This window comes from Pinus tabuliformis, chromosome 8, assembly GCF_031772625.1.
Source record: "Pinus tabuliformis cultivar Carrire ecotype Pingquan chromosome 8, CPIR1, whole genome shotgun sequence".
NCBI lineage: Eukaryota > Viridiplantae > Streptophyta > Pinopsida > Pinales > Pinaceae > Pinus > Pinus tabuliformis.
In genome coordinates, this window is record NC_142294.1 from 765422176 (window position 1) to 765450051 (window position 27876).

The 27876-nt window shown below is 41.2% G+C and overlaps 1 protein-coding gene across 1 annotated transcript in view; it reads left to right on the plus strand.

Annotated features, from left to right (window-relative positions):
• The window catches only part of LOC149237832 (signal peptide peptidase 1-like), a 510431-nt gene that overhangs the window by 285638 nt on the left and 196917 nt on the right, over positions 1-27876 (plus strand). The window contains exon 5 of the mRNA XM_089372819.1: positions 331-442. Within this exon, the coding sequence (XP_089228945.1) occupies positions 331-442 (112 nt within the window). The remainder of the gene's footprint in view (positions 1-330; positions 443-27876) is intronic.

Sequence of the window (27876 nt, forward strand, 5' to 3'; positions counted from 1 at the left end):
ATGCTGCCAAGATTTTGGAATTGTCACTTGACCTCAAAATGTCCCACTATGTCATGAACTCTACTCTTGCAACTTTTCTTTTTTTATAACCATTTTTTCTCATGTATGATAATCCAGTACTAGACCTATATTTTCCTTTTTTATCTTGATCTCCAAACGGTTGTTAAATTCTATTTTTCTAAGTTATTTTATTCAATGTGGAGCTTGTGAATCAGGAATAGCATTTGGGAATTTGGGACAAATGTCTGTAAAGAATGAGTACTTTTTCAAGTTTATATTTGTTGTACTGATAAGTTATAAGTTATAACCTGTTCAATGATTTGAGAACAGTAGGTATTGCAACAGTGATTGCAAATAAACAGGCTGGAGCCTCTTTCACCTTCAACAACTTTATTGCTACTTGTATTGCAACTGAGGGCCTACATCTTTTTTCCTTAGGCAGGTATGTTCAATGTGTGGCCTCAATGGCTCTCCATATAAGAAAATGAATGTTACTTCAGTTGAAACTATTGATGAATACATTCCCTAATTTTTTGTAAGATATAATTTATAATTTTGTTTTTGCTAGTTACTTTGGTAAACGTCTACTTCTTCTGTTAAGAAAATATTTCCCAATTGAGTCCTTTATGATCCTTAACCCTTAAAATTGATTCACAAGCAAGATATTCAGAAATGATCAAAACTTTATTCAATATCAAAACCCTCAAGGTAGGGTAGTAGTGTAAAATGATCCTTTTATGGAATGATCAACTCATTCTATTTTGTCTTTGAAGGGGCAACCTCTTATTGAACCAAGCTCCAATACAATATACTCCAATACATGTTTCATATTGAGAACTACATCCTTATTTATAGCTAGCTAGAAGAACCCTATTCATAAATATATGCTAACTACCTAATGGACCTTCTTTAGAGAGGTCACATTATATTTATTCAATAGTTAACTAGCTAGTGGACCTTATTACTCATATCACAAGTGGTAAAAATTTATTTGCAAGGGTACACACCTTTTTTTTCTTGGCTCGAGGATGGTTGCGTTGATTTTTTGTGACCTTCTAATCTGATATTTATAATGATCTCTTAATTTAATAATTCTTGTATTCACATTCGTCATTAAACAATTAGACAAAAGATCTCATCAATAGAACAAAAATGCCAGTAGGATTGTAAAGAGACAGGCAAACACAAGAGACAAGAATTTTACCCTGGGAAACCCCACTTGGGGTAAAAACCTAACAACCCTTAGAGAAATTATTCACTTCAACAAGAGATACAATCTGATTCTTATAGTCAAATTAGCCAATAGAAAAACCCAGGTCAAACCTTATCAAACTGCTTGCAAATATACTTAAATCTTCACCATAAGTAAATGAATATTAAACTCCAGTTGTGCATTCAAGGAATTTTCACACTAAGGGGAAAGATAGGTTCCTAATACATCCCTCAATCAATAGGTGTCATGTGAATAATAATGGAACGAAGGGGGAGATGCTAGTTTTTGTAGCATCAGATGGTGTTTCAGTCTCAAACTTTGTGGATAGGCTTAAATAGATGAGCTCTCCAAAACCCATAAATCGTTTTTGGAAATTACATCTAGAGACAACTCAATTAAATTGATTGATCGATAATTAAAAATTGTCGAAGTCTAACTTAGGGAAATCGACTAATTAATGGGAATTGATTAAGAAATGTGAGAATTCTCTAGAAACTCACATGGATCGACTTAGAGATGATCTCAACGATTGATTAAGATTTAATCTTGGCCATTGAAGTCTCAACCGGAGATTATAAGAGGAGGTTGATGGGGTTGACGGAGAAAACACCACACTAGTGCAGAAACTCAGTGATCGAGGCAGTGTGATTTTCCAGTGGCAGGTGATTTAGCAGTGAGATCGAGCCAGTGATTGAGTAACAGGTGCCAGAGGGGTAAACTTTAAAGTAGCAAATTTCTAGAGGAGTTTCGAACTCTGGAAGAGTCAGGAGACGAGGTCGTATTATTTCTCCAGGAGGTTGTGTAGTAGCTTGAAGAGGGCAGATCAATTTAGTTGTTGGTGGCCGGGAAAATTTCTAGTAGGCAAAGCGAATCACTTCTAGGGGTAGAGACAGGTAGGACGTCTATTTCAGAGGGAGTTCCGAGCAGTGCATACAAGAGACTACGTAGGGGTAAATGCAAATCTTTTCAGGAGTCATTTTTTGAGCACAGAATGTGGCTGGATTGCTTGTGGAGAGAGGGAAATTCTCTCATTTTATTTTTTCTAGTATTTCTCTTAGATTCGATTGCTAGATTAAGCATCCAAATTATTGTACTCAGAATTTCTGCTGCTGCATAATAATAAAAACCCTCATCTGCTTCACTTATTTTCCCACATTGGGTTTTTCCAAGGACAGTTGTCCAAAAATAATGGTTTCAATTTGTGTGTGTGATTGCTCTATATTTTCTCAGTTCCGCATATTTTATTTTCGTAGTGTAATTTTTATTTGTGAAGAAATTGCAATGTGAATTATTCATTGTTTTTCATAGCAAATAAACTACTTAATAACTAAATCAGTTAGAAGAATAATTTCTAGTTGCTGCATTTTTAGATTTTTCACATGGTATCAGAGCGATTTTGATCGGATTCTTAGTTTTTGTAGCATCGAATGTGTTCTAGCCACAAAATTTGGAGAGACTAGAATACATGAGATCTCCAAGACCCATAAATCGTTTATGGAGATTCCACTTAGAAGTGACTTAATTAGATTATTAACCAATTTTTTAATGTTTCCTAAGTCTAAACTTAGGAAAACAGGTTAATTAATCAATATTAATTAATTCAAGGTGAGAATGTTGATTTGGGGTAGCATCGGATGTGCTCTAGCCATGAAAATTGGTGGAGAGGCTAAAACACATGAGATCTCCAATACCTAGAAATGGTTTGGCTAGATTCTAATAGTTCTTCTATTTTCTCAAATCTTCCCAGAGCATTTTGTTCCTGGAGATAATAAAAAATTTTCTGAGATTTAACCGTATTCCACCAATTTGTAACCCAAGGCTCCAAACCTTTCCGTAATGAAATAGGAATTACCCAAGGCAGTACTACTAAACATGCGAGATATCGTAGGGAAGCATCCGTTTCTCCTATTCGTTGCCCCCCTCGTTTGGATTTTCCTCTAAGAGGTTGTTGTGTAACCCGTGCATAAGGTCCACTCGAACGTGCATGTATTTTCTCATCAACTTGATGACTCAATTTCGACATATAAGCTTTTCCTATTGTAACAGGTTGTTCAAAAACATCTCCTGTTCTTCCATCAATTAATCTATGTTTTCCAGGATGATCTGGTTCGAATACCTATGCATTAGCTGTTTGCTCACTAGCTTTGTAAAGTTCAGGAAACACTAGTTTTCAAAAATCACTTTCTTTTCCGTATACTCTCCCTGGTATCGGTTGCTATTCGTGTGGACTTACACAGTCGATCAGATCATATCTCAGATAGATATGGATATATATCTCCCTCAACATAGGTCATCGAAATGATCTTGGACAACCCCAACAAAAGCACGAAAGCCAGGATCTTTCATTAAATTGATTCCTGTTCAAATTCGAACAGTGTATAACCACATGGATAAGCTCACATTAACCCGTCAATTTCGAATCCAATTTGTGATTTGGAGGAATGATATATCGAGATATCAAGAAGGGGTTTTATTGCTTGTTGTTTTGTTTGGTTCAACAATACCGTTTATCCCAGTGAATTTTATGGGCCCATCGGCCCAGAAGCCTCTCAAGCTCAAGCGTTTACTTTTTTAGTTAGAGACCAACGTCTTGGAGCTAGTGTGGGGTCTGCAAAGAAACATTCCATTTTCCACAATTCTTTCAATACTTTCCAAGTACCTAAATATTATTTCATGGACGAAAATATGATAATTTATCATTTCGATCCGTGCAGGAACATCATTTCCCTTTTCGCTCTATGAACTCTTAGGTGTATGAAGTGTCATATTTTACTTTTGGAGCGATAGAAGAGACTCTATTTGAGTCAATCTATGCCCGAGCAAGGCAGACGTACGTCAAAAAAACCTTTTGAATAACTTTGGGATTGCTTCCGAAGGGTAAGAATTTGGAGAACAGTTTGGGAGATATTAAAATAATTAATATTTTTAATGGAGTCCCTAAGTCTAAACTTAGGGAAAATAAAATATTAATGTGAATTAATATTAAACTGTGTTAGAAGGGTCCAAAAGTCATGGATGAAGCCAGAGTTAATCTTAGTCGTTGATTAGAGACTTAATCTCGGCCGTTGAATTGTCAACAAGAAAAGTATAAGAGGAGGCTTGAGGGTCACTTGGAGAATACACCAAGTTGATCAAGAATTCGGTTTTCTGGGGCAGGGCTTGTTGAGGAAATCGAAAGAGTGATCAGAGTTGCAGCTGGGGGGTAGTGAATAGTAAATATAGAAGCAGAGAGGGTACCAGGAGCATCAGTGTAGAAGACGGGAAAGAGGGACACAAAGCCAGCTAGAGGCCACGCAGAGCCAGTCAGGGCCCACGCAGAGGCAGCCAGGAGCTGTGCAGTACCAGAGCGAGCCAGCGTGGGTGAAGTAGAGGCTCTAGAGGCTGACGCTGGGCGAGTTGGGGTGACGTTGGGCTAACATTGGGCCAGAGAGGCTGACGCAGTCCCTAGAGGCAGACGTTGGAGATTTTGTGGGGCAGATTGGAGCTGAGAGCTGTGGGATTGTTCATCCGGGGTTTTAGTCGGAATATCTGTCTCCGACTGAGAGGTACTACTGCCAAGATCATTCTCTGTTGGGTGAGCCGGTTTGGCACCCAGATTGTATTATGAAACTGCTTAATAATAAAACCCTCAGATAGCTACACCGATTTTCCCGCATTGGGTTTTTCCGAGGACATTAGTCCAAAAATAACGGTGTCACTTGTGTTCTTGTTTTTCCTTCAGTTGATGATCTATAATGTGTTGAGCATGTACTTGTATTTATTTTCAGTATTTACAAGGTAAATAACTTGCTAATTAAACAGAATAGTAGGCATAAATAAATCAAAAAGTACATGAAGGATTTCTAACAGTTAGACTTAGAAATTCCAATAGAGAATCATCTAGAAACTCACATAGATCGATTCCAAGATGATCCTAGCCATCGATTAAGTTTTAATTTTGGCCGTTAGAGCTCCAACAGTTGATTATAAGAGGAAGTTTATGGGCACTTGGAGAATACACTTGAGAGCACCGAAAATTTGATTTCCTTGGCAGATCGATTTCCAGAGTAGCAGTAGTCAGTTGTTGGAGAGCCAAAGATCGAAGCAATGAGTGAGGGGCAGGGACAGTGAGTCCGGAGGAAGTTTTCCAGATCTGGAGAGGCAACAACAAGAGGGTCGAGTTATTCCCAGTGAAGCAGCGCAGAGGACTGCGCAGTTGCTTCAGATTGGCAGTTCAATTTGCTGGAGAGAAATTTGTTCTCAGTTCTAGAGGTCGAGCAGAGGTCCCAGGTGCCGGAGAGACGATTTCCTTAGTAGGGGCAAGAAAAACGACTTCATCAGAGACTGGTTGGAGGCTTGACGTCATAGAGATTATGCAGAGCAGCGCAAAGGCTGACATAGAGGGTCCAGAAGGCCGAGTTTTCTAAAGGTAGGTTGTGTCGGGATTGCTTGTGGAGGAAGAGTAATTCCCTTCAATAATTTTGCCTAGATTTTCTTGCTATGGATTTCCAGTTTCAGGTATCCAGATTGTACTAAGATTTTCACTGATGCATAATAAAATAAAACGCTCATCTAGTGCATCGGTTTTCTCGCAGAGGCTTGATATTTAATCCATCAAGATTTTCCTCTAAAAAACTTCAGTCATCATTAGTCCCATATAGATCTAACAAATAAACAATGATAAGAAAACTCTAGAAATTTATTGGAAAATAACTAGAGATTTTCTACACCTAGAGCATACTTCTAAATCAATTGCCAATTCAAGATAGCTTTACATTAACAAATCTAGAAGAGCACATGGAAATAAAATAGATCAAAGCATGAGCAAAGGAAATTATACCAATAGTGAGCCAATCATCATACTCCTATGGAACAACAACTCATGAATGAGCCACAAAGTATTTAATTGCAATTGAAAACAAGTGTACATAAGAGCAGAGCTTCCTAAGCATAATAGCTCGCAACAATGATATAAAATGAGAGCACAAAGCTATATTATATAGAGAAATGGGAGCAAATCCCAATGTGGCATCCAAGTGACAAATGGCCATGGAGAAGATCCCAGGAAGGAAATCGAATTCCAAGTGTGAATGAGAGATGCCAAGTGTGAGAGTCTTCATCAAATCGAATTCCATAGGTGGCATCAAGATCTCCTCAAGCAAAATCGAATTCCCCAAGTGTGCATACAAGCAAATCCAAGTGTGAACCAATCAAGGAGTTAACTGATGTCAAACTCCATGATAAAACCATGTGATGACACCTCATCCTCAAGGAATGCGTTGATCCTCCTCTAGCAATTGCGTGGGCCTCCTTGGGAATTGCATTGATCCTCCTCTAGAGTGTGAGTGCAAAGTGTGAGAGTTAAGAGGAGTGGTATTGGAGACATGTTTCCATAAAAATCTCAATCAAATATTCTGCAAGATGTTCCCTCATGTGCATTAACTCTAAGGAATTCAATTTTCCCAGTAAGAAACTCCCTCATTTATTGCCAAAAGTTTGATTTCCTTCAGTGGGCCATGTGAAAATTCGGTTACCCAAATCACCACTAGAAGAACTGATTAAGTTCCTTCTATTTGTTAATTACTAAACAAATTATTTACTATTTCCTACAATGAACACTGAAGCTAATACACTGTAGTCTTCACCAATTAAATTATAAGAGGAAACAAGAAACTAAGCATGAAAGAACTACACAACACATTACACCATTGTTTTTGGACAAATGTCCCCAGAAAAACCCAATGCGGGAAAACTAGTGCAGCAGCTGAGGGTTTATTATTAAGCAATAGTAATTCTGAGTACAATTCGTTGGATGCCCAACTGGGTATTTGATACAGAGAAAAACTAGGCAAAACAAATAGTGAGATGATCTCACCCTGCCACTGGAAAAATTGGCTCTGATCTCACTGGAAATGAGCCTCTGCTTCCCTTCTGCGTCAGCCTCTGCGTGGAATTGCGTCAACCTCACCTAGTCTCTGTGTCACCTCTGTTGGGACTATGCTGCCCCTCCTTCTGATCCTTTGCTGGCTAGAAACTTCAGCTCTCAGCCTCCCGGTCTCACACCTCGACTCCCGGCTTCTTAAACTCGATTTCCTTAGCAAGAATTCGATCTCCCTCTCGGGCTCTGCACTGCCACAACGTAGCTCTGCATGGCCTAGCGTCAGCCTCGCTGGATGTCGTTCTTCCCTCTCTGCCTTGTACTCTTAGGCCTAGGAAAAACTTTCCTCCAGATTGTTAAGTTATGGTATGTTCTATGCTTATAACAGTTTACTTCTTTTTCTTATTATATTCCACCGATTAGCAATCACATGTACATAAAGTAAAGTGCAGATAGAACATTAAACGATCGACAGAAAACAAGCCAAGACAAGAGACACAAGATGTGGCGGCTAGCCAGGGACAAACCCCACAATGTGTGGGGAAACCCTTTGATCAAATCTTCTTTTATCTTCAATAATTCAGCAGAGAGAAATAGTACAATAAATCTGATTTATATCAGCAGTAGCAAACCCTAGATCAGCAGCATCAGCATTAGCGGCTTCATTATCAAACTAGGGCAGACCATATCTCACAAACCGACTGTCGGGTTGACTTCATTCCACCACCAAAAGTTTCGGCTTCCAGAGGAGGTTCAGATGAACCTACAGCGCAGTTCAGATGAGGAGACCTTCTAGGCCATGCAAGTCCATCTTTACTTCTGCAGTTGCAGCTTCAGTTTCAGCAGTTTCCGGCTTCAAACTAGGGCAGTCGATATCTTGCAAACCGTTCGTCGGATTGACTTCATTCCACCACCAAAAGTTGCGGCTTTCAAAGGAGGTTCAGATGAACCTACAACGCAGTTCCAAAGAGGAGATCTTCTGGGCCACGCAAGTCAATCTTTACTTCTGCAGTTGCAGCTTCAAATTCAACAGCTTCTGGCTTCACATGTGAGAGAGAGAGAGACCCATTTCAGTGCAGTAGAGAAGAGACTCATATCTGCGCAGTAGAGAGAGAGAGATGTGATGAGATGAGTGAGTCCAAATGAGGAAAAGTCCTCTTATATTTATACACAATGTTGGTGGGTGAATAGATGCGACTGTTGGGCTTCTGAGCCTACATGAGTTGAAGGTCGGCTTGATAATAATTCCATAATCAAAATAAATTCATATCTCCATGAATACTTATCGGAATCGGATGATCTTTATATCAATCTTACACCTCTTGACGAGAGGAATCTAATAAAAATATTATCAGCGATGAATAAGATGACCCACATGAAGTTTTGCCCTGGTTGCCAATTTTAACACTCCCTCTCAACCATGGAGAACTTCATCTGCAATCTGTCTATCGGTCGTTACTATTCATCCATCAAATGCACTGCCCTGTACAGCCTGACCCTTGCCCTGCTCTGCTCTATTCTGCCTGTTCTGCTTTGTCTTGTTCTGCCCTGCACTGATCTGTACTGTTTTGCTCTATTCTGCTATGCTCTTGCATTGTTCTGTTCTGCTCTGCTTTTGTCCGAATTATGAAGAAGAAGAAATGATTGAGGATGTATCGTACTGACTCAAAGTCAGTCTCAGAGTATGTACCACTGGTCCCAGACCAGTCTCAACCAACCCAAAGTCAGCGTCATAGTGAGTACAACTCCAATGGTCCCAGATCAATATCATCCTCCACTGACTCAAAGTCAGTCTCAGAGTATGTACCACTGATCCCAGACCAGTCTCAACCGACCCGAAGTTAGCGTCATAGTATGGTACAACTCCTACCACTGGTCCCAGACCAGTATCATTGATCCCAGATCAATGGAGGTCATCCTAGCATAGGGAGTACGGTAGTTACAACGATGCGTCCATCGGTACTACTATGGTCCCTAACTTCATTTCCCTGCTCATTGATCAGATGAGAGGTACTTCCCATGAGTCCCAGACTGCATGGGTAGGATGCCTCGACAGGAGAACTAATCAATCCTGTCCTCACAGGAGAACACATCAATCCTGCTACAATTTCCATGGAGAACACATCAATCCAGGCCTCACAGGAGAACACATCAATCCTGCTACAATCGCCGTGGAGAACACATCAATCCAGGCTGCCATGGAGAACACATCAATCCAGGCCTCACAGGAGAACTAATCATCCTGCTACACAGGAAAGCGAATCATCCTGTTCCACAAGAGAGCGAATCATCTTGTCCCACACGAGAGCGAATCATCTTGTTCCAGTGTGCACCACCAGGGGAGGGTGAGTCACCCTGTGGTCATATGTTGCTCCAGTAGGAACCGCAAGCCCTCAGAGCTCCCAGAGCTCAATGTATGCAACATGCAGGACCCTTGTACAAAGGTTTCCTGCCGACTCCAAGTCGTTTCGGAAAATCACAGATTAGATCTTTCCTCGGGGCTTTGACAAGGTGTATCAACCTGTACATCATCTTAATGTGATGGAGCTTCCTTGCTCATCGACGTACCATATCCCAGATGATGTCTATCTGCTGGAGCAATTGACGAATACGGGATTCCTCAATAATCGAATCCCACCTCTGGTTGTTACAGAGAATCACAGTGGTATCCAATGTAAATCCAAACAGCTCACTGAAGAGCTTTCGCAACCAGACTGCCTCACACGAGGTTATGCTAGCAACAATATATCCTGCTTCGGCGGTGCTCAAAGCCACCAACTTCTGCTTCCTGCTCATCCAGGATATCGAAGCAGATCCCAAGGTGAAACAGTACCCGAAAGTGCTCTTACGGTCCACCACACTGCCTGCCCAATCAACATCAGTATATCCAAGTAGTCTCACATCTCCGACAGTGTATCTTAATCCATGAGAGATTGTGTCCTAAAGACATCTCAGAAGATTCCTAGCATCAATCCAGTGAGGCTCAACCAAATATGAGCTCACAATGCTAACTGCAAAACATATGTTCGGACGGAGGTTCACCAAGAACATCAATGCGAATGAGTTTTTGAAACTTAGAGGCATTTCCCAAGTCTGGTCCGACATCACTACCATATAACTTCTAAAAGTTAAGATCCTCGAGGTAGTCACAGGCTTGCAGTCCATCATACCGAATCTTTCCAATATATTTACCACATATATTCCTTGAGATAGGAAAATTTCCCTTGGCTTCTGCCACACTTCAAGTCCTTGGTCCTTCATTTCAAATTCAGAAGCCATCTCCCTCTTACATTTGTGAATGAGAGGGTTTGCACCTGTTAGAAAGAGGTCATCCACATACAACACCAGTATGAGAGGCTTGTCATCTTCAACCTTAAAGTAAAGGTTAGGATCATCTTCACTCCTAGTGAATCCCAGCTTCATCAAGTAGCTATCGATCCTCTCATACCATGCTCGGGGTGCTTGCTTAAGCCCATAGAGAGCCTTCTTCAACCTGCATACATGAGATTTTCAATCATAAATCTCAAATCCTTCGGGTTGCTCCACGTAGACCTCTTCTTTGATCGAGCCATGCAAGAACGCAGTCTTGACATCCATCTGATGTAGGTTCCATCCTTGTGAAGCGGCAAGGGCTATGATCGAGCGGATGGTCGTATATCTGGCAACAGGTGCAAATATCTCATCATAGTCTATACGTTCCTTTTGGGAGAATCCTCGAGCAACAAAACGAGCCTTATACTTTTCCGTGCTTCCATCTGCTGCATGCTTTATCTTGTAAAGCCATTTGGAAGTAACAACAGTCTTGTCCTGGGGTCTGGGAACTACTTCCCAAACATCATTCTTTATGATAGACTCATATTCTTCGGTCATAGCATCCTTCCATACTTGATGCTTGACGACATCTGAGAATGACGAAGGCTCATTTTGTATGATCGTGCTCATGATGGTCAGGTATCCTTGATACCTTTTAGGTTTCTTGCTTTCACGAAAGGTTCCTCGGGGTGCAGCATGTCCTTTAGCTTCATCAAGTAACCCCTTAAGCCATGAAGGCCTCTTCCTAGAAGAGGAAGGCTCATATGGAGGAGGATCAATCGGATCCATGGGTTCTTTTATATCAGGCATTGATTCATCATCCTTTTCTTTTGGTTCCCTGGTGTCGGCTTCTTGAGAGCTCCTCAAAGTCGGAAGATTGATCACCTTGCTGAGAGCCATATCTTCGTCAAAGGTGACATCATGACTAATTATGACTTCCCTTTGACCGACTACATAGATTCTATAGCCTTTAGTATTTTCACCATAGCCCACGAAAATTCCCTTCTTTCCAGATGCTCCCAATTTATTTCTTTTCTCTTTCGGCACATGAAAGTATACAGGGCTTCCAAAAATTTTAAAATGAGAAACATCAGGTTTCTTACCGGTGAATTTTTCTTCAGGAGTCTTGGAACCCAATGCTTGATGAGGGCATTGATTTTGTACATATACGGCAGTGTTTGCAGTTTCAGCCCATAGAAACTTTGGAAGTCTTTGATCATGTAGCATGGCCTGGACAGCTTCCATCATCGTGTGGTTCTTCCTTCCCACCACACCATTCTGCTCAGGAGTATGTGGTGTAGTAGTCTCCCTCTTAATGCCAACCTCAGGTGTGCCTGAGTAAACCAATTGTAATATATCGGAGGTCTTGCTTTGGCTTGAGGGGAATGGTCCCCTTTTGAGCTTTCCTTAGGCACATCCCGGACATACACCTTCTTTCTCTACTTGGAATTCGGGCATCTCTGTTACCATCTGTCTTACATCGGGTAGAGCTTTGTAATGAAGGTGGGCAAACCTTTGATGCCAAAGTTCGGACTAAAGAGATGTGTCACAAGACATGACACCTAGCGGACTTCCATCGACCTGATATAATGAATCAACACTAAACCCAAGAGTAAAGGCATCTTTAACATTATTTTTCCATATACATACCTTGCCATTGCTGAAGGTTACCTTGAAGCCTCTGTCTTCCATTGCCAAGATGGACACCAGGTTCCTTTTGAGGTCAGGTGCATTTAATACATCCTAGAATTTCTAGCCTTCTTGAATGCTTGTCCTCTTCCTTGATTCCCAGCTCTCCTCTTACCTTTGCTGTTGAATTTGTCATTCCTTTGATTGCCATCAGAGGGATTTCGAGTTGCACCACTGCATACTGTACCATGCTTCTCTAATCATGATTATCATCATGCTGCCCATGTCCATGATTTTATCCATCATAATGCTGCTCAAACTAGTGTGCATCATCATCATGCTATCCTATATGTGCATGATCTCATGTTGCCCTTTATGTCCATGATCTCATTCATCATGATGCTCATGATCTCATACATAGTGACTTGCTTTATTGCAAATGTAACATCGTCATTTTCTTCTAGCCTTAGGTCCAGCCTTTCCTTTTGATTTAGTCCCGGAATGAAGAAAAGGCAGCAGGAGGACCTTTAGGCATGGGCATTTCTTGCACTTCTTCCCTTGTTTCTTCTTGAATGCATCTAGCCATTAATTCCTCGAAACCAGGAATTACATTATAGTTCAAAAGAGTAGTCTGAACACATACCATTCAAATGGCAATCTTCAAGAGTTGTGAGTGCCATTTCTCTGTCAGTAATAGTTTCCCCAATAGATAGGAGATCGTTCTTGATCTCGGTGATTCTTAAGAAGTATGCTTGCATACTTTAATCTTTACCCTTCTTGATTTCCCTCAGCTTATTTCTAAGAAACAAAATTTGATTTGCATCATTAACTTTAAATAAACTCACCAGTCTATCGTAGATTTCCTTGGAGGTGTCCAGTTCAGAGATGTAGGCCACCAAGTGCTTGTCGATAGAGTCCCGGATGATCTTCTATTGTTTTGACTTCTCCATTTTTCATTTGTTCCAGGCAGCAGCGGATGCATTTGATGGAGGCTCAACAATATTGCCTCTCACATGATCCAACACTCCTTGATTCTCAAGGGTTAGATCGATAGACATCTTCCATCCGTGATAGTCAGCTTTCTCATGGAGCTTGTCTTCAGCAGGAAAGATTGTTGAGGACCCCATAGTTCTTTTAGGATAGCCTTGCCAATATTCTCTTCGATGATTGCTCTTGCTCTTGCTCGGGCTTTGTCTTCACCTCAGCTCTGATACCATGTTAAGTTATGGTATGTTCTATGCTTATAACAGTTTACTTCTTTTTCTTATTATATTCCATCGATTAGCAATCACATGTACATAAAGTAAAGTGCAGATAGAACATTAAACGATCGACAGAAAACAAGCCAAGACAAGAGACACAAGATGTGGCGGCTAGCCAGGGACAAACCCCACAATGTGTGGGGAAACCCTTTGATCAAATCTTCTTTTATCTTCAATAATTCAGCAGAGAGAAATAGTACAATAAATCTGATTCATATCAGCAGTAGCAAACCCTAGATCAGCAGCATCAGCATTAGCGGCTTCATTATCAAACTAGGGCAGACCATATCTCACAAACCGACCGTCGGATTGACTTCATTCCACCACCAAAAGTTTCGACTTCCAGAGGAGGTTCAGATGAACCTACAACGCAGTTCAGATGAGGAGATCTTCTAGGCCATGCAAGTCAATCTTTACTTCTGCAGTTGCAGCTTCAGTTTCAGCAGTTTTCGGCTTCAAACTAGGGCAGTCGATATCTTTCAAACCGTTCGTCGGATTGACTTCATTCCACCACCAAAAGTTGCGGCTTTCAAAGGAGGTTCAGATGAACCTACAGCGCAGTTCCAAAGAGGAGATCTTCTAGGCCACGCAAGTCAATCTTTACTTCTGCAGTTGCAGCTTCAAATTCAACAGCTTCTGGCTTCACATGTGTGAGAGAGAGAGACCCATTTCAGTGCAGTAGAGAAGAGACTCATATCTGCGCAGTAGAGAGAGAGAGATGTGATGAGATGAGTGAGTCCAAATGAGGAAAACTCCTCTTATATTTATACACAACGTTGGTGGGTGAATAGATGCGACTGTTGGGCTTCTGAGCCTACATGAGTTGTAGGTCGGCTTGATAATAATTCCATAATCAAAATAAATTCATATCTCCATGAATACTTATCGGAATCGGATGATATTTATATCAATCTTACACCTCTTGACGAGAGGAATCTAATAAAAATATTATCTGCCATGAATAGGATGACCCACATGAAGTTTTGCCCTGGTTGCCAATTTTAACACAGATACTATCCCTGCCCCACACTGCAAAAGATCATTTCAAATAACTCTTCTGGCAATTACTGTGCTTTAGAAATTCGATTTTTTGATCTCCACTCGATGTGTCTTCCAAATGCTCATCATGCTTCCTCTTATAATCCTTCTATTGAGAACCAATGACCCAAATTAGATCTTAATCAATGGCTCAGATCATTTTGGCTTGATCCTCATCTTCTTCTAGAAGTTTCACCCATAGTTATATTAATACCCTTTAATTATTTTAATTTTCTAAGTTTAGACTTAGGCCTTCATTAAAAATAATTAATTATTTTAATAAAACTATCTCTGGGTGGAATTTCCCAAAACTATTTCTGGGTATTGTGGAATACATGTGTCCTAGCCTCCCTGCAAATTTTGAGGCTAAGAGCATATCCGATGCTACTAGAAATAAACACTCCCTCTTAGCGAGGAATGTGCTCTAATAATGCAACCTGCTAAAGCATCACCCTTCTCTGTAACGTTTCCCTCTGCGTTGCTGATGTCTAACATTTTTGCCCACCAACTACTGCACAAATGTTGCATTTGTACTGCTGCTGACACTGCCACTGCCAACACTGCATCTGTACTGCAACCCTCATACGTTCTGCATATGTGCTGTTTTTGGCACTGCCACTGCCAACACTGCATCTGCACTGCAACCTTTTCCAATTTCTGCTGCTACTGCATCAACAACGGAAAAGCATCCAAAATTATTGAACAGGTGTTCAACATGATGCATTTGTTGCTGGAGTTCTAACTGCTGCTAGTCTCTGCGCTAACCCTCTGAAGCCTCTGCACTGTTGTTGACTCTGCTCTGTGCTAACTGCACTGCTGCCAACTCTAGCTCTGTGCTGCTAAGTTTCTAGCGTTCGTAGCCACTGTAACTGTCACTCCGACACTCCTCTACACCAACGGACACTGGTCCATCTTGCTGCTTCTGATTTGGTCTACCGTAACAAGGTATTGATCCAAGAGGTGGACTCCTTAAGGATCCTACCCATCCATAGTTCTTTCGAACTACAGTTCTATATCACCCCACCTCTGGGCGATCATGGAAAACTCCTCCTCGATTTGTGCAGATGCATTCTTCGTATGATGCTTCTTGTCCTTGTCCTTCTTCCTGAGAGGACACTGTGTAGTGTAGTGACCAAGTTCACCACACCAGAAGCACTTGATCTTTGAAACATCTTTCTTTTTCTTCCGCTGCTCCTGTTGCCCCTTAGATGCGACGGCTGCATTCTCATCCTCCTCTTTTGGTTTTGTCCCACTGCCGCTGCTGCTACTATCAAGTTTGCACTTGACTAAGTCCCTCCTTATCTCTTCCTACTAAAGAGCGGCCCATATTCCTTCCCAATTTGGCAATCTCTCTCTACCCAGGATGCTTTGGACAAATACTGCCATTCTTTTAAGACTGAATTTAGGGCCATCCTCACCATCTCAGTAGGCTGAGGTGTTGAACCCACAGCTGCCAACAAGTCTCGGATCTCTTGAAGCTTCGTAAGGAATGGATCAATGCATTTCCCCTTCTGCATTTGCATGGATCTTGTCTTCCACTCCAAGTACATCTTCCGCTACACAGAAGATCCTTTGTATAGCATAGCCAATGCTTCCCACATTTGCCAGGCAATATCCTTGACGGAAATGTGTTACGCCACAATGCACATGATCCCTCACTTCGTCGAGGATCATCCTCTTGGCCTTCATCATCTCGGCCTTATTCTTCTTGAGCGAATCTGGATCCACGGGTACAACTACCACATTGTCGACGTAAGTTTTGAGATTGTGCTCATCCAGAAAGCATGAGATCCTTGCCTTCCATATCACATAGTTGGATGCTTCCTCTAACCGATCCTGATGTCACAACCCATTTGCTGCCATATCTACCTACGAGTTGTCGAACTACCTCCTCTCTCCTCTACGCAACACTAGGCTAGCCTATGCACTGTGAAAATTTCTAAAATAGAAATCCTACTGCAGTGGTTAATATGATTCCTTCTACTTATTACTTCAAAAATAAGTTATCTACTGTATTCTTACGACAAAGATCGAAATGTATTCTACTGCAGCCTTCACAATTAAAACATTACAGAAAGTAAATGTAAGTAAAATGCTGGCACATATACAAACACAATGACAATTATTTTTGGACAATTGTCCCCGGAAAACCCAATGCGGGAAAACTGCTGCAGCAGATGAGGGTTTTATTATTCTTCAGCAAAAATCAACATGTACAAATTTCACACAGCAGTATAGAACAAGGCTTTTTGAAAAATATTTACAGAAATCACTGAACAAGTATTTGACCCGAGAGAGAGGTTCCTCCACCCTCTGCGTGTCTCTGGCTTACCCAGCGTCACTTTCTCTGGCCTATGGACTGGCCCGCACAGTGCTTGCGTAACTCAAGCCAGCACTGCCTCTCCCAGCGTCAACTTGCCTAGCGTTGTCCTTTCCATTGCTCTGCGTCTTCGTTGTTGTCTCCTTGACTGATGTTGAACCCTATCTGTCTCTCCTCCACTTGCAACTCTCCCTCTAAATTGATTTTCTCTTGCCGAACTTCGACCAGTGAGAAAATCGATTTCACTTGGGCAACTGAATATCTGCTTGGTGTATTTTCCAAATGACCCTCAAGCCCCTTCTTATATCTTCCTGTTGGGCAACCAACGACCTAGATTAAATCATAATCAAAGGCTCAAGTCGTTTTGGTTTGACCCATCGTTTTTTCTAGAATATTCACCCCTGATTAGATTAATACCCATTAACATTTTAATTTTCCTAAGTTTAGACTTAGGAACCCCATAAAAAATATGATTTATTTTTATAAAATCACTTCTAGGTGGAATTTCCCAAAATGCTTTCTGGGTTCTTTGGAATACATGTGCCCAAGCCTCCCTGCAAAATTTGAGGCTTAGAACACATTCGATGCTACCCCAAATCAACACACACTCCTTGCTGGAGTTAGTATATCTACTCCTCTCTGCTGTTACTTAGCAATAGAGAAATCGAATTCCCTGGATAGGAATTATTTGAGGAAGAATTCCCCTCAAGAATATCTCCCTTCTTCCTTCTGACGATTTTCTGCCCCAACAATTGTTGCAGAAAACTACGTCACACTAGAAAACTGCCTCTTCGCTGAAGCTGTTGCGCTGCTCCCTCTAACACTGGCAAACTTCGATCTGGAAGTCTTACCTCTATGTCAGCTAACTCAGAGAGAGACCTTCCTTGAAAGTATTTTCCCTCCTGGCCTGGACTGCATAATCCCTCTGGGATTTGATTTGCTGCCTATGTAGCACTTCGACCATCCTCTTCAGCGCTGGGTTCTTCCGACTCTGCTCTTTTGCTTCACTTGCAGCTCAGATACCATGTAAAAATTCGGTTACTCGAATCACCACTATAACAACTGATTAAGTTCCTTCTATTTGTTAATTACTGAACAAATTATTTACTGTTTCCTACATTGAACACTGAAACTAATACACTGTAGTCTTCACCAATTAAATTATAAGAGGAAACAAGAAACTGAGCAAGAAAGAAATACACAACACATTACACCGTTGTGTTTGGACAAATGTCCCCAGAAAAACCCAATGCACGAAAACTGGTGCAATAGTTGAAGGTTTTATTATTGAGCAGTAGCAATTTTGAGTACAATTCATTGGATGCCCAACTGGCTATCTGATAATAAGAGAAACTGGGCAAAACAAATAGTGAGATGATCTCACCCTGCCACTGGAAGAACCAACTCTAATCTCGCTGGAAATGAGCCTCTGCGTCAACCTCTGCGCAAAACTGCATCAACCCCAAGCAGTCTCTGCGTCACCTCTGCTAGGATTGTGATGCTCCTTCTGATCCTTTGCTGGCTGGAAACTTCATCTCTCAGCGTCCTGGTCTCACACCCCGGCTCCCGGCTTCTAAAACTCGATTTCCTCAGCAGGGGTTCGATCTACCTCTCAGGTTCTGCACTGCCACAACGTAGCTTTGCGTGGCCCAATGTCAGCCTCTCTGGATGTCGTTTTGCTCTCTCCACCTTGTACTCTCTGGCCCAAGAAAATCTTCCCTCTAGATACTATCCCTGCTCCTCACTGCAAAAGATCACTTCAAATTCTTCTTCCGGCAATTGCTATGCTTAAGAAATCTGATCTTCTGATATCAACTCGATGTGTCTTCCTAAACAATGGCTTAGATCATTTTGGCTTGATCCTCGTCTTCTTCTAGAAGTTTCACCCACTGTTAGATTAATACCCTTTAATTGTTTTAATCTTCTAAGTTTAGACTTAGGTCTCCATTAAAAATAATTAACTATTTTAATAAAACTGTCTCTTTGTGGAATTTCCCAAAACGATTTCTGGGTATTGTGGAATACATGTGTCCTAGTCTCCCTGCAAATTTTGAGGCTAAGAGCACATATGATGCAAGGTGCCAAATCATCCTCCACTTGTCCTTTAATCTGAGATAATTCCCAAGTCATTTCCATGTCATTTTGTCACATGGAGCTATTTATTTTTCTCCATCTAATTTATTTACGGTTTAATTTATTGCCATATTTCCTACTAAACTTAGTAAAAGTGGGTTTTGAGGGTCTAGAACTTTATTTTTTACCCCTCAATGTGTGTCATAGTAGAAGGTTGAGGGTGAGAGGTCCAGTTTTGAGCACACATACCCCATACAACTTCTCTAGACATTACTTATTACATATTACATTCAAATTTTATTGCAATTTCTGCCTTGCGGGAATTTTTTTTTTTTTTTAAATGACCCCTAAACCTAATCAAATTCCACGTTATTTTACAAGTGATCTTGTATGGTAATATAAAATGAGTCTAGAAATTAGGGCTCATCCAAGGTGTCGCCTTCAAGCCATACTTTGGATTTGGGGATATGCTTGAAGGAAAAAACTCAATTAATTATTAAGTCCCTTTAAGGATGTAATAATTAACCAAGTGAAAAAAACCTCCCAGAGTAAACTCATTTGATGACAAGGTCCCAAGTTACCTAGATCTGTTACATGACTCAACTCACCATACTAGCATCACTTTACATCATCCCCGCAGGGCTTGTGGAATCTGAATACAACAGAAGGAGATGAGAAGAAGAAGTAGAGTTGAAAAACTCTGGTGATATGATGATCTTTGATGGTACGTGAAACCTCTGATACATCCTTGGGCATGTAGTCTTCAAAGATCTTTGGGTACACTTCAGTGGTCAACATCCAACTCCACATGGGGATGCATGCTAGATAGTAAGGTATAGTATGAAAGAACCTAGAATCTACATCCACCAACAAAAGACATATATCAGTAGTGTCCGTTCAAAATATCATCATATAAAATCAAGTACAGAAATGGAAATTTATTCTAAGAGCATAAATGACAATTTATTCATGAAATGAAACTACTTAACCAAAATGACAAGGAACAAAGTTAGAAATACAATATAGAAGATGCCCCATGGCATGCCGCATAAGATATTCTCTTTGTAGAATAGTTTGAGCAGTTGGCCATTGGCAAGTAGTTCAAGTGAATCTCTGTCCAAGGTGCTCAAATGGTAGGAATTTTGTCCAACTGCTTCTTTGATAATATATGGTCCAAGCCACAAACTATCAAATTTACCATGATTGCCCGATTTTTCATTCTTGCGATCCCATAATAAAACCATATCACCATTAGAAAAATTTCTATTCCTAGATGATTTGTCAAAATTCCTTTAACCTTCGATTGATTTTTACAACAGTTTTGAAAGGCTCTTCTCCTAGTTTCATCCAATTCTAAAATTTGGTCAATTCTAATTCGCACATCTTTTTTAGATGTAAAAATTTATAGAAGTTGGTAAGATGGTGATCAAATTCTTATTGCTAGACTAAGCTAGGCCACTACCCTGAGGATAGTAGTTTGATGAATGGGATAAAACAATACCATATTTAAAGCAAAATGGTGAGAATTCAACAGAGCTAAAAGCTTTGGCATTGCCAGTTGTGATCTTGCAAGTGACACCAAAATGAATGATAATCTTAGTTTCAAGAAAATCCATCACTACTTTATCAGTGGCGTGTCTTGTAGGGATGGCTTCTACCCATTTTGTAAAATAATAAGGAGCAGTTAAAATCCATGAGTAGCTATTACTTGAATTCTCATTAAATTTCCCTTTAAAGTCAAGCCCCTGATATTGAAAGGGAGCTTCCACGACCACAGGCTAAAGAGGCAAAGAAGCCAACTTTTGTTTGTTAGTGAATAGTTGACAAGCTTGACAACTTCTAACATACTGGTGCACATCAGCAAAGTGGAAGGTCAATAATAACCAACCCTCAAGATTTTATGGGTAGTAGTTTTAGCAGCATAATGTCCTCCACAAAATATTGAATGAAACTCAATGAGAAGCTTTTTGGCCTCAACTTTGTGAAAATTTCTAAACATAAATTCTATTATTGTAGGAACTGATTTATTTTACCTACTTATTTTCCAATAAGTTATTTATGAAATCCTTTCAGTAAATATTAAAATAAATTCTACTGCAGATATCACACCATTATACAGAAACAAATACATGCACAAGAATCAAACACATCGACACAGTTATTTTGGACAATTGTCCCTGGAAAAACCCAATGCGGAAAAGCTAGTGCAACAGAGAAGCGTTTTATTAATCAACTTTCTTGAGTACAACTAGGGTGACAACTGGCTTACCCAATAGAGATAACCACATGACAGTAATACCACAAAAATCCTCCGACGCTTACCCTAGGCTCAGCATCAGCCAAACTAGCCTCTGCGCAGCTCCCTGACCCTCTGCGTCAAAACTTGGTCTCTCTGTGTCACCCACGCATGCCCTCCAGTTACTACGCAGTCCAGCTGCCTCTATGTCTTTCTGATTGGCTCAATGTCTACCTTTCTGATCTCTGTGCTGGTCCTCTTGCCTCTGCGCTATGTACCCACTACCTCTCACTGCAATCCAGACCACCAGTTCGAATTTCTCAATAAGCCCCGCTCCAGAAATTGAACTGACTAGTCTCCCTCGGTATCTCTCCAACTGACCCTCAAGTCTTCTCTTATACTTTTCCTCTTGATGAATCAACGATCGAGATTAAGTCCCTAATCAACGACTAAGATTAAAATAGACTTGATCTTTATCTCTTAGAAGCTTCTCATCCTTATCTTTATTAATACCCATTAATATTTTTATTTTCCTAAGTTGAGACTTAGAAACTTATTAAAAATATTAATTATTTTAATAACTCCTCATCCGGATGGAATTTCCAAAACAATTTCTGGGTCTTGGAGATTTCATGTGCTATAGCCTCTCCACCAATTTTGATGGCTAGAGCATATCCGATGCTACCCAAATCAACACTCCCTCTTAGCAAGGAATGTGCTCTAGTAATGTTCCACCACTGAACATCACCCTGATCATCCTGCATCGTTACCTGTGCTGATGCTTGGTTTGTTGCCAACATCCTCCGCACTGCTGGCTCCTGTACTGCTGCCCATGGCTCTACCACTGCCACTGCTACATCTGTACTGCAGTGCCCTTTGCATCCATGCTGTTGCTAGTCCTTCTTCCCAACATTGCATTTGCAGTGCAACTCTCTCTCAAATGCTGCATCATGCTGCTCATAGCACTGCAACACCCGATACTTTTCCATTTCTGCTACTGAAATGGATTCTTTATCATCCCCATCTTCTCCCTGAAATAAGCAAACTTGGTTTTTCCAAGGGCCTTGGTAAGGATGTTCGCCCCCTGTTCTCTAGTAGGAGTGTAGCTCAACTGCACAACTCCTCGTTGGACACAGTCTGTAACAAAGTGACATCGAATATCAATGTGCTTTGACCGATCATGAAATACTGGATTCTCAGAGAGCTTGATGCAACTCTGATTATCACACATGATCCTGGTTGCTTCCATCCTTCTTCTGAATAGGTTTACAAACAATTTTCTAAGCCATATGGCTTCGCATGAAGCGGTGCTAGAGGCCATATACTCTGCTTCGGCTGAGCTCAGAGCTACGGATTTTTGTTTCCTATTGCACTAGGAGGTCATCCCCAATCCAATGTTGAAACAATACCTAGAGGTACTTTTCCGATCTACTGAACTTCCAGCCCAATCTGCATCAGTAAACCCACTCAGTCTGATATCATTGCTTATGGTGTATAAGAGTCCATAATCGACTGTTTTCTGTATATATCTGAGAACATGTTTGGCTGCTGCCCAGTGAGCCCTCTTCTGTTCCACCATGAACTGACTGAGGGTGTTGACAGCATAACAAATGTCTAGCCTGGTATTGACTAGATACAATAGGGACCCTATGAGCTGCCTGTGTAAGGTGGGATCAACATCCTTGTCTTTTGATGCATCGATTTTCTTCCAGTTAGTGATCATTGGAGTAGCCATAGGCCTACAATCCTGCATCTTGAATCTCTTCAGAATTTCAGTAGCATATCTCCCTTGCCCAAGAAAGATCTCCCCCTTCTGCTGCCAAACTTCCAACCCTAGGAAATAATGCATCTGTCCCAAATCCTTCATGTCGAATTCTATGGCTAGATTCTTCTTGCAGTCCTTGATGAGCCTGGATGATCCTATCAAGAAGAGGTCATCCACATATAATACTAGGATTAGAGGCTCATTCTCTACAACCAGATAGTAGAGATTTGGATCTGCGTCACTCTTGACGAACCCCATCTTCTGCAAATAGCCATCAATTCGACCATACCATGCTCTAGGTGTTTGTTTGAGCCCATATATGGATTTCTTCAATATGCATACATGAGATTTCTTTTCATGTGTCTCAAAGCCTTCTGGCTGTTCAATGTATACTTCCTCTTCTATCACTCCATTCAAGAATGTCATTTTGACATCCATCTGATGAATCTCCCACCCCATCTGTGCTGCAAGAATTATCACGGTTCTAATAGATGTATAACTGGTTACTGGGGCAAAGGTCTCTTCATAGTCTATTCCCTGATCATACCCCTTAGCCACAAACTTGGCTTTGTATTTCTCCACACTGCCATCTGCAGTGTATTTAATCTTGTAGATCCATCTCGAACCTACCATTGATTTGTCCTGAGGCCTAGGCACTACCTCCCAGACATCATTCACCATTATAGAGTTGTATTTCTCTACCATCGCATCCATCCAAACTTGATGTTGAGCTACCTCCTGAAAACTGGAAGGTTCCCCGTTCTGAGCTACTAAGGCCTGATATCTATCCAGTTGTTCCCGCTCCCTTTTATTGTTCTTGGGGGCACTGATGAAATCTTTTGCATCTCGCAGAATTTTTCGGAGTTCCTGACTCATTCTTCCCATGGTAGTAGGTGCATCTATTAGCTCTTCCTCTTCCTGTTATCCCTCCTGTTTTGAAGGAGAATTCTTGGTACTGGCTTCCGCTGGTTGAAGTGGTTTGACCAACGGCTCATCTTTTGACTGCTCCTCGGAAGACATTTCTCGAGATTTTCTGAAGGCCCTATCTTCCATGAACTTCACATTTTGTCGAAATACTACCTTCCTGCTCCCTGGAAGATAGATTCTATATGCCTTAGTGTTCTCGCTATATCCCACTAGATATCCTTTCTCTGCAGTTTGATCTAACTTCTTCCTCTTCTCCTCGGGTATACGACAATATGCTAAACTCCCAAATATCCTGAAATAACTAACTTCAGGTGTCTTCCCAGTGAAGACTTTCTCTGGAGTAATCTTTCTCAATGCCCTATGATGAGTTCTATTCTAGACATAAACTTTCGTGCTGCATGCTTCTCCCCACAGGGATTTTGGCATATCTTGATCATACATCATAGCCCTAATTGCTTCCATGATAGTCCTGTTCTTCCTTTTGCTACTCCATTCTGCTCTTCATGAACTCTCTATAATTTATGCCAAAGATTAAAAATCTTGTGAAGATCAAACTTATTAGAGGAATCCTCATGGCAGTTGCTAACTGCAATCAACGCGAATCAACGAGGGTCGGCGATCACGCGCGCAGAGCGACGGACCATGGTAACGCGCATTGTCGTGAATTAGCAAAGTCACTAATCGCATATCGCAGGGTAAACCCCTCTAAGAAGGAGAGCCACATGCGCTCGGACCCGAAAAATCATGAAATGCAGCAGAAAGTGTTTCGGTTCCGTCCGAGGCAGGATTCCACAGAAATCGGCAGGATATCGGAAGGGCTTCGAGCAGTAAGCAGTTGAGATAGAGTCCCGCCCGATGCCACACAGCGAGTGACGCGTCCGGTGGAAGAGAGAGAAAACCGCTCACATTGGATGGGTAAACGTCGAGCAAGTTATCCGCTCGATATGTGCAATGACCGTAGGATCTGGAGGGTCCAAATCAATGGCGGAGATGCGACCCGATGGATTACCGGATTTGACGAAGTTATAAAGCAAATTGTGTGGGATTCTGAAGTTCGACATGGACGATGAGTTGGCAGAGATTCATGTTTTGCGGGCATTCTTGGAGTAAACAGAAATAACGACTGTTTCAAACAATCGAGTGTTTCCGGTGAACCTGACACGTTCATTCGTTAAAGGAATGGGCGGCCACCTCCCTATGAGGCGTTATGCAGTTACTATAATTGCCGAAAGAAGGGATTCGAACGGACGGAGGCAGGGAACCAGAAAGCCGAGAAGCGGAAACAAACAGTGAAAAAACAGATTGGCTTAAAAGCCACAGACTGAAGGGCAGACTAGGGGGCAACCCAGGAAGCAGTAAACAGACCTGGAAGCAGAGAAACCAGAGCCGAGCTGACCTGAAGAAGCAAAGGCAATAAGTGAGCCATGGTTAAGACAAAGACAGAGAGAGTACTCCAGAGAGTCTGTGTACTCCAGAGAGACTTGGAGGATCCAAGTACAGTCCTATTGATTGTATCTGTTGTGTGAGACTCAAATTGAGCTCACTGTAATAGGCAGAGCCACCAGAGGTTGGAGGCAAAGCCACAGAGCCACCAGAGGTTGGAGGCAAAGCCACAGAGCCACCAGAGGTTGGAGGCAAAGCCACAGAGCCAGAGAGCTCTAATAGACTTCTAAAGAGCCACGAGGTTGCAGCATGGCAGGAGATCGAATGATCGAGCTGTGGCTGGTTGTCTGAAGTGTGTCGAAGACAGGAGAGGAGTTCTAGAGACAAATGCAGAATTCTGAGGGAGTCAGAGAAGCCAGAAGCTCGAGAAGCTCAGAGCACTGACTGAAGGAGTCAAGTCCAGAGAAGCCTAGACCTGTCTACAAAACAAAGACAACCAAGGGTAAGATGGCATTCTAGGCCCATTGGTTCAATTGTAAACCAATGGAGTTAAGTGTAGCACTTGTAAAAGAATTGAAGCCATAATTCCAGAGAGCCTAATCGAGTTGATTAGAGCTCAAGGAGATGTAACCCAAGATATCAGGGTGAACTCCATATTATATTGTTGTCTTATGGGTTTGTTGAATTGCTGCTTTATTTACTGTTATTTGTGTTTCACACCAGCGTAAGCAAATGAACATAAGCACTCAACAGTAAAAAACAAATACAAGCATACACTTATAATTTCAAGCATTTCTTAATTCTGCATTGGTTAATCATTAAGATTTGAGAAGATTTAAAGCTTTGGAAGTGGGAGAGGTTCTTGTAAGTTAGACAAGAAGCCTAAGAGCCCCATTTTCAGATTAGGTGGTATCAGAGCTTAAGATTGATTAACCCCACCTTCAAAGAAAGTTGTATTAGAATGCTTGATGGATAGGGCAAAGATTGCTTGTCTGAAGGGTGTTTGAAGAGTCAAGGATTGATTGCCTCATTGATTGTATGCTTGGTTGCAGACTGACTATTGTTTGAGTTTGCAGAGGTGAAGGGAAAGCTATTGATAGCGCAGTCCAGGAAGGACAAGAAGGAAGAAGGGTTGAAGGCATTCTTCTATCCCAAAGGACCTTAGGGCAATCCTTGAAGCACAAAAGGTTGTTGCAAGAGGTTACTGAATAAGCTCTTTAATAATCTTGTTTGAAGTTCTTTTGTGCACTTTGAGAATGACAACTTCTACAAGTGAGTTCTCAATTTCTTCTTACTCCCCAAGTTCCTTTAATGGAGACATGAAGCAAGACTTGTCCACCATGATGGATATGGTGAGAGGAATGTATAAGGAGGAAAGGAAGAGCAACATACTTAGAGAGTAGTTGAATTCCATGGAGGAAGAGAAGCAGATGCTTTCTGGCAAATTGCAGGAAATGGAGAGGCAACTTCATATTGCAATTATGAACTTGAAAAGGATGCATGAGTTGGAGTCACAACTCTTTGTTGCCGAAGAAGCCTTGGCCAAGTATTAGCTTGAAGAAGAAGTAAACCATTCCTGTTTGTCTTCAAATTCTTCTAAGAATGCTTATATTGGTTCTTTTGAAAAACATACCAGAGGCATAGGTTTCAAGCTAATATCCAAGATGGGCTATGAAGGAAAAAGATTGGGCAAACATGCACAAGGTATTGTTGAGCCAATAATGGTTGAGGAAAGGCCTAAGTATTTGGGTCTTGGCTATGGACAGTCTTATGGAGAGAGTTTCAAAGCTGCCATGAAGGCTATTGAAACAGTTCCAAAAAGGAGTTTCATTGTAGGTCCTCTACCTCAGAAGTGTGAGGATTGTATTCAAGAGGAATGCAATAGCTCGAAACATCATTCGCAGGATGCAGGTGTTCAGAAGCACACACTTGAACCAAAGAGTTGTGGAAACTCTGACAGCCTTGAAGAAAGTGATGGTGTTCCAAAGGGAGCCACTTCTTCATTTGCTTCACCTCCTCATGAAGGCAATAAAGGTGAAAGAGGCAGGTATAAATCTAGTTCTAAACACATTCCTTTTGATTTTGTAAAGCATGGAAAAAGAATTGCATGTTCCTTTTGTGGTTTGGATAACCATTATGTTTCTAGATGTTGGAAGAGGATGGCCACATACAGGAAACTTTTGAAGGAAAAGAAGCAAGCAGCCAAAGGTCCACAGGACAAGGCAAATCATGCTGTCAAAAGGATGCACATGTGTTGCACTTACTGCCATAAGCAAGGGAATCTTGCTGAAAGGTGTTGGACTTTGAATCTAGCACTGCTTCCACCAAAGCTGAAGGAGAAGGTGGAAAAAGAAAATGGCAGGGATGGAAATAAAGATTCCATGATTGATGTGTTTCAGGATGATTCACATATTGATGCTGATGTGCAAACAAAGGAGGGACCTTTGAAATGGATTGGTAAGAAATGGTTAGAATTCTTATCCAATTAAGACTGCATGTCTATTGATGCATCTGTTTTCATTTCTTTGTGGAATAAATGCAAGTTGCAGGATCTTACCAAAATGGTAAATGGAAAGAAGTTGAGTAGGAAACTCACTTTATTGCTGCAACAGTATGTTCATTTCAGCTTCGAAAGTACAGTGTACTTAAGCGAAAGTTGAAGGATGGAATGCATGCGTGAGCATGAGATGCATGTGATGTTGGCTTGGGAGAAGTTAACTTGGTCTCCAAAATGGAGATAATGATGAAGTGTTTCATCTTTTGGAAAAGAGTCCTAAAAGTCTTTTTCCTACATGCTTGACTTGAAGAGTCATTTGTTGTAAAGGCATGTTTTATTGGCTGGTTATCTAGTCAATCATTTG